Genomic DNA, 6,400 nt, shown 5'->3' on the forward strand with positions numbered 1-6,400 from the left:
TATATATATATATATATATATATATATATATATATATATATATATATATATGGAGTTTACATATCACTCTGTATTTGAGGTGTTGTGGACACCTCTGTACAGCATCACTTGAATGATAAATGTTAGTGCATGAATTACAGTACTGCTAATCCGGGTATTAAATTGACAGACCATGTATGTCCTAGAAGATTCAAGCAAGATCAGCCAAGCAATGTAAGGCTTGAAAATTGGCATTATGAGTTTTTTCCAAAAAGCCAATACTCGATGTCCCAGTTAGTTGTATTTAAAAAGCGCGATGCACTAGATGATTGGACAGTTATACTTCTTTCTTAAAGTACAGTTCTGTAGTAACTGACGTTTTATAATTATATCCATGCGCTTCAAGATAGAAGCTTTGTACAGTCAATAGTGCCATAGTTTCTTCGTCTGGCAATAAATTCGCCGCGTAGTAGTATAAGTTTTCTCCATACCTATCAACAATTAAATTATTCGCTGATAACACTATATTCAACTTTGCCCTTACGTCGACATAGTCAGGGGAGAGTGTTATTCCAAGTAACATGGAACAAGGAAAAAGGGCAAGGATTATGGTACAAATAACCTTTTTGATGGGTCGTGTATCAAACAATCCGCTTTGCTAGCTAAATTTTGTGCCCACACTTCAGCTATCCGTTCAAGTTTACTGTTGGCTTCAAGCGAACCGACACCATGTTTGCTACGGTAAACATTGTGCCGAGTAACGAGCTGCAAGAAGAGAAGAAATAGTTGTGTCAGTTGGGGTCTTACAATACTTAATTAGGATTTATGAAGGTAAGAAGAAACAATAGTTTAGCGTTTCACTACTACTTCATCTCATATGCTTTTGACTTACACCACAAGAAAAAATGCTCAATCGTTAACCAAGTCCACTGATTCTGTGACTGGAATAACTTGACACTTTTACCATGGTATCCATGGTATGTGGGAAGCGGGAGAAAGGAGAACGAAGTGGCAATGCTTGCAAGAGAACTTTAAGGACTAGTAATTAAAAGAAAAGCCTAATACTAAGTAGTAAATAAATCTTTAAAAATTCATCTTTCTATTACCTTCCTCACCACTTTTTTGTGTTTATTGGGCTGTACATTTTGTCGCGATCCCCAACTTCAGGAAATTGCCATGGAAATTAGATTAAACGTCCCAATGTCATTTCAAGAGAAGTGATGAGACCTTTACCCATCTTTTGCAGAATACTCAAAACTAATGAAAAAACACGGACAATGACAACGGAAAACGCAAATTCAATGCATTTTCCGAGGCAGGTATGCACAGATGTTTTCTGTATTTCGTCATAATCATACTGCCATTATACACACACACCCACACACAAATATACACACACACACACACAGAATAGGTGTGCATAGGAATAGTAGTAGTGTGTCCATATTAAAATACACTACTGTTTGTAGTAATGATCTTTTCAATTGAAGGCGCGTCATCTCTGATTTATCAATAATGTACTCTGCAAATTGCTTGATTTTCAACCTTTTTTTTCTTTTTTTAGTAAAGTGATGCACTACTGTTAACTGCTGCTTAACAACACACTCCCATTGTAGAGTAGATTTCCCACATAATACTATGAACCACTACCATTCTTTTGATCATCAGAGAATTTGAAAAAGCTGAAAGATATAAGTATTGACATAGCCATTGCATACAGTATTGAACACAGACGTGTATTTACACATACGTGTATATATTTGTGCCATAGTAACAGTGTATAAGTAGAAACTTGATTGGGGTATTTGTTAAAGAAAGCGAATTATACTGTTAGAAAGAAGAAAATCTTACAGCATCCTTGTAGATTGCAATATTGAACTGCGAAGGTAGTAAATGATGCTTTATGGCGCTTTGTAGTAAGCGTTTCTTGATCTTTGCAATCTAAATGGAAGTTTATTCAGCAGCGATATGAAGAATGGATAACTATCATTTGTCACCTTGCACTTAAATGGCCTTGAGATGAGATGAATATAGAGTGCAAGTTGCAGAACTTGTTTAATCATGATGCGGTCAAAACGGTTCGCAGTTAAACATAATTACTGCAATCATTCTATTTTTTAGAGGATTTTCAAGGAGTGATGTTAGGACCCTGAGTATTAACATCAAGAAAAAAAAAATCTGCTGGTCTCTAAACTTTTCAATTCGAAACTCACATTATCAAAATCCTCTATGTTTATTTCTGTGAAGGACAGTTTTCTTGATGATTTGGCTGGCCATCGTTCCGTTTTGTCGAGTGGCCTAATAGCTGACAAGTATGGCTGCTTTGAATCAGTTAATGAGACACTGGACAAACTGATGTAGTTGAGCCTAAATCATATAAAAATACTAAGCTTATACAAAAGCAGAACTAATTTTGGTGATATTCTTGTGATGTACCGGAATGTATGACCAAAAGTTAAGTGCAATTATGGCTTATATTTACTGGATGAATCCACTTTTGCAGGGAATACAGTTCTGGCAGTTGGTATCCTTGGAGCATGACAACAAAGCGGTGTTTTTGAATCTGGAATTTGTAATTGACTGGTACGGCGGATATGTCAAATGATGCTGGCCAATCCTAATTTCTATGTACAGCACATTCTGTAAAACAAACAGTTTTGATTCTCAAAAAATCAAACGTGAAAGGGATCAATTGAAATGAAGGGTTAAGAATGCCTGAGTTGTATTAGCTGTAACTTGGGCGACAAGACATTTGTTGTACTGAGGATTATGAATGCAGCTAGAAGAATACAGTGCTTGCGGTATCGAATTATGCGTTGTCTGACCGCTAACAACTGTCGAACAGCTACAACAGCTACTTTTTTCCGGTTCCGCAGTTTCATTGTCGCAAGCGCAAAATCTGAAATGAACAATCATTATTATTAATGTTCGCAAGTTTTTTACCCGAATAAGTTCGAGGTCCGATTTCATCAATCATTTCAAAATAAAATCGTGAGTGACTAATAAGTGATCATTTTATAAAGAGGATCTAGAAAGGTAGCTGAACAAGTCGGTAACATAAAATATGTTTAAATGGAATAATGGCCCGGATTAACGTCATTTTTTAAAAATTTTCACTTCAGTCACGCAAAACTACACAGACACTATAAGTGTGGTATGATCAGTATCAGTGTTTAATTACGACAACATTATTATAGACAGACAAAATACGAAAATGCTCTTCACCGAAAATCGTATCGTTCATTTTTGACTTCATCTATTTCCGATGCTCCAAGTGCTTTGTATTTTTGCACGATTATCTCAATCCTTTTGCAGTTCTCCTGCAATCGATTTTCCTGTAATACCTTATCTAATTTAAAAAAAAAAAATTTATTTCATTGACAAATGTTTATAAAGAAGTATTATTGAATGATAATGTACAAATTTTGTCCAAAGTTTTGCTTTTTCATTGCGATAGAAGAGTCATCGGGAGAACGATCCATTCATTCGAGGGATAACTGTAGAATCATACAATGCAAATGACGTAAAACCAAATATTTTAAGTAATGTTCGATAAATAACTAAACGTAGTACCTTATCTTCGACTTTGCTTTATCCTACTTTCATTTTGGAATTGGAATTCCTTAATTGATTTCTTCTAATTAAGCTAATGCGCAGGAACTGTCTCTGCCGTAATCACATACTGCAAGTTGGTCCGAGGGTATTACGTCTGATTCTGAGTTTTTAGGATGTTTAACCATTGGCTACTTCGAATTGTGAAATAAAGATACGATGTAGATTAACTTTTCCAATAACATTGGAAACACTAACCGAAGCCAATGAAGCTAGAAGGAGAATAGGTAGTAAATGGAGCATTGCGTTGTTCTCGAGACTGCAGTGTTATGCTTGCCACGTATGTTTCTGAATTTTTGATTCATTAATAAGGAGCTGGTGGGCGGAAACCGGAAAGTGACCTTGTAATTATCTACAGTTGCTGCGTGTTTTACTACTACTGCCCGCCTTTCTCCATTTATTCCCCTGGCTTACCTGAGCGACGCTGACGCCATGTGACATCCGTCACAAAGTTTGATTATCACCTTCCTTCTCGATGCTCGTCCCCTTACTTCACTGGCCATTTTCGATGCATCGACTTGTATTCTGAACTGAACAGTTTGCTAACATCAATATGTTGTCAAGCTACCCAAAATGATAAGATGCAGAAGTAAATCATTTCTCTTTCTTTTTTTGTCTGGAAAAACTAAACTAATCCTGAATTCTTTTCTAACAATAGCAACACAATATCTTCAAACGATGCTGTTGCAATGTTACAGGCTTTTATTGGTTGTACTTTCGAATATACAAAAACGAATAATATATATTTCTTTTGTGGCGCGGCAGGATGTGAGGAGGGAATCATCATGAATAAAAAAAAAAAACGCAAACCATTCAACTGGACAAATCCATCCGATTGCTGTCAATAATTTTATTGCAATACATTCTTTCTAGACTTATTACAGTAACTATATTGACAATTATACAAAACCAAAACCGTAATGGAGGAACCATTTTGATGTCTTAATTAGTAGATATTTCTCAAAAACGTGTGAAAAAAGAGAGTCATTAATATCCTTTGTTTTGAAAATTTATTAATATCTATTTTTCCGTTTTTTTGTTAGCAGCAATTCCAGGGAACGCATCAGAAAATCTAAATTGAAGTAATAGCAATAAAATGGTAATAGCAGATGGATATAATTAGCAGTGGTAATAGCTGATACGTTACTGTACTGCATCAAATTTCCCGTTTGCTATTTGAAAAAACAATTCAAAAAGTTGGTACTTTTTCGGGCATAACTAACATTTATGAAAGATCAGTAAGCAAAAACCCGTTTTATCAAAACGGCTGCCATTCAAAATGGGAAATCAAGTGTAAAGGTTACCGCCAATAAAGAATATTTTGGCTTATTTATCCACATATGTTGTCTTCTAGTGCTGCCCATTTCTGAAGTGCTTAATTAACACATGGAAAAATTAGAATTACATCTGCAAAATTTTCGACAGTAAAAGCAATTCATAGTTGCAAGGGCGAGGGACTGAATGAGCCAAACGTGGGTGTTCCAGCAGCTCTTGAGAACTGTGCTTGAATAACTTGATGCCCGATTTGGAATCGGATCGAAATGAACCATTAACAAAATGTTAATGTATTTGCACAAAAAGTGTTCAATATATTCTGCTTATTTCACGTATTCTTGGCAAAAAGTGCAAAAAAATGAGGATGAAACTAAGCCCATCGATGTACCAGCCCATACGTTATTTGGCAACCCAACTTTAAATAGAAAACGCTAAGAAATAGAGGGATAGATCCTTCTTCACTTATCTCCTGCCACCCGATTTCCATTATATACCATTAACACTACCCGATTGCTTCGTTAATAGCTTCATAATCAAGATATTATTTGAAACGGAAATTTGCAAGCATCTCTGGAACTTCCTTATTCAGTGACTGTAGTTTCGCAAAGCAACCTGAACCAAAAACAATCCCCATATCACTTTTCCCACAGATTAAATAGATTCGAAGATGCATATACACAAATGCAAGTGACTTCCTCCTAGCAGATGAGTACGCTTTCGCAAGTAGAGTGTATATGAACCCGTGAACGGCTTGAAATCTGATCTGATATCATTTGTTCGCTTTCCTCCATTAAGTTGATGTTAGAAGCTTGCGTGCCCTTAAAAGCTTGTGAAATATGCTAGCGGTGGGATATGTCTACCGTAAGGTCTTCCATGAAGAATCAGACAAATTTTGTCCACGGGTAGAATGGGCTCGCTCACTTCTTAATATTGTTAGCACACATTAGTGTAGCGTTCTTTGTTAGCGCACATTGCAAGACAATAATCACATATACAATTCTATGCACACTGATAACACCCTACATATACAGAGAATTTAAATAGTTTTCAAATCTTTGTTACAATCCAACTTTGTAAATACAAATTACATCACAACAAATCACTTTATGAACCTTTATTTTTTCATCACGGAACTTCTTCGTTCGCGACAGATGGAGCTCGTTTAGCCTTCCACGGTCATCCATGAAAGAGAAGTATGTGCTACTAAACCTCCATCCTAAGGTCTTCACTATCACCATCCTAACTCGCTAGGCCCTGACAGGTGAACCATTGGAGTGAAAGGTGATGGTCATGTTTGATAGGCATGTTTTGAGCCATTGCATTACTACTGAATCTAGTAGTATGTAGCATTCAAATTCACAGTTTTGGAAGTAAATTCAAAAATGTATTAGATAAAGCTGTTGCTGTTGATTTGTTGAGGATCTAGTTCAGTATTTTTATGTGTAAAATTTTTGCTTTTGGGTCTCAGTTTATCCACTGCCATATCTACTAAGAAAATCAGTTCGGTAACTTATCAATTCTAACATATTTAGTG

General features: G+C 35.8%; 1 protein-coding gene across 1 annotated transcript in view; it reads right to left on the reverse strand.

Moving 5' to 3' along the window:
- LOAG_17942 (hypothetical protein) overlaps positions 1-3,314 on the reverse strand; it is a gene marked incomplete at both ends in the record, with an annotated part of 4,965 nt that extends 1,651 nt beyond the window's left edge. Inside the window, 7 exons of the mRNA XM_020450610.1 lie at positions 357-470; positions 602-744; positions 1,831-1,920; positions 2,193-2,346; positions 2,462-2,619; positions 2,716-2,878; positions 3,205-3,314. Coding sequence (XP_020305694.1) covers positions 357-470; positions 602-744; positions 1,831-1,920; positions 2,193-2,346; positions 2,462-2,619; positions 2,716-2,878; positions 3,205-3,314 — 932 coding nt within the window. The remainder of the gene's footprint in view (positions 1-356; positions 471-601; positions 745-1,830; positions 1,921-2,192; positions 2,347-2,461; positions 2,620-2,715; positions 2,879-3,204) is intronic.
- Between the last annotated feature and the right edge of the window lie 3,086 nt (positions 3,315-6,400).

Source organism: Loa loa (genome assembly GCF_000183805.2).
Source record: "Loa loa unplaced genomic scaffold supercont3.157, whole genome shotgun sequence".
NCBI classification, from domain to species: domain Eukaryota; kingdom Metazoa; phylum Nematoda; class Chromadorea; order Rhabditida; family Onchocercidae; genus Loa; species Loa loa.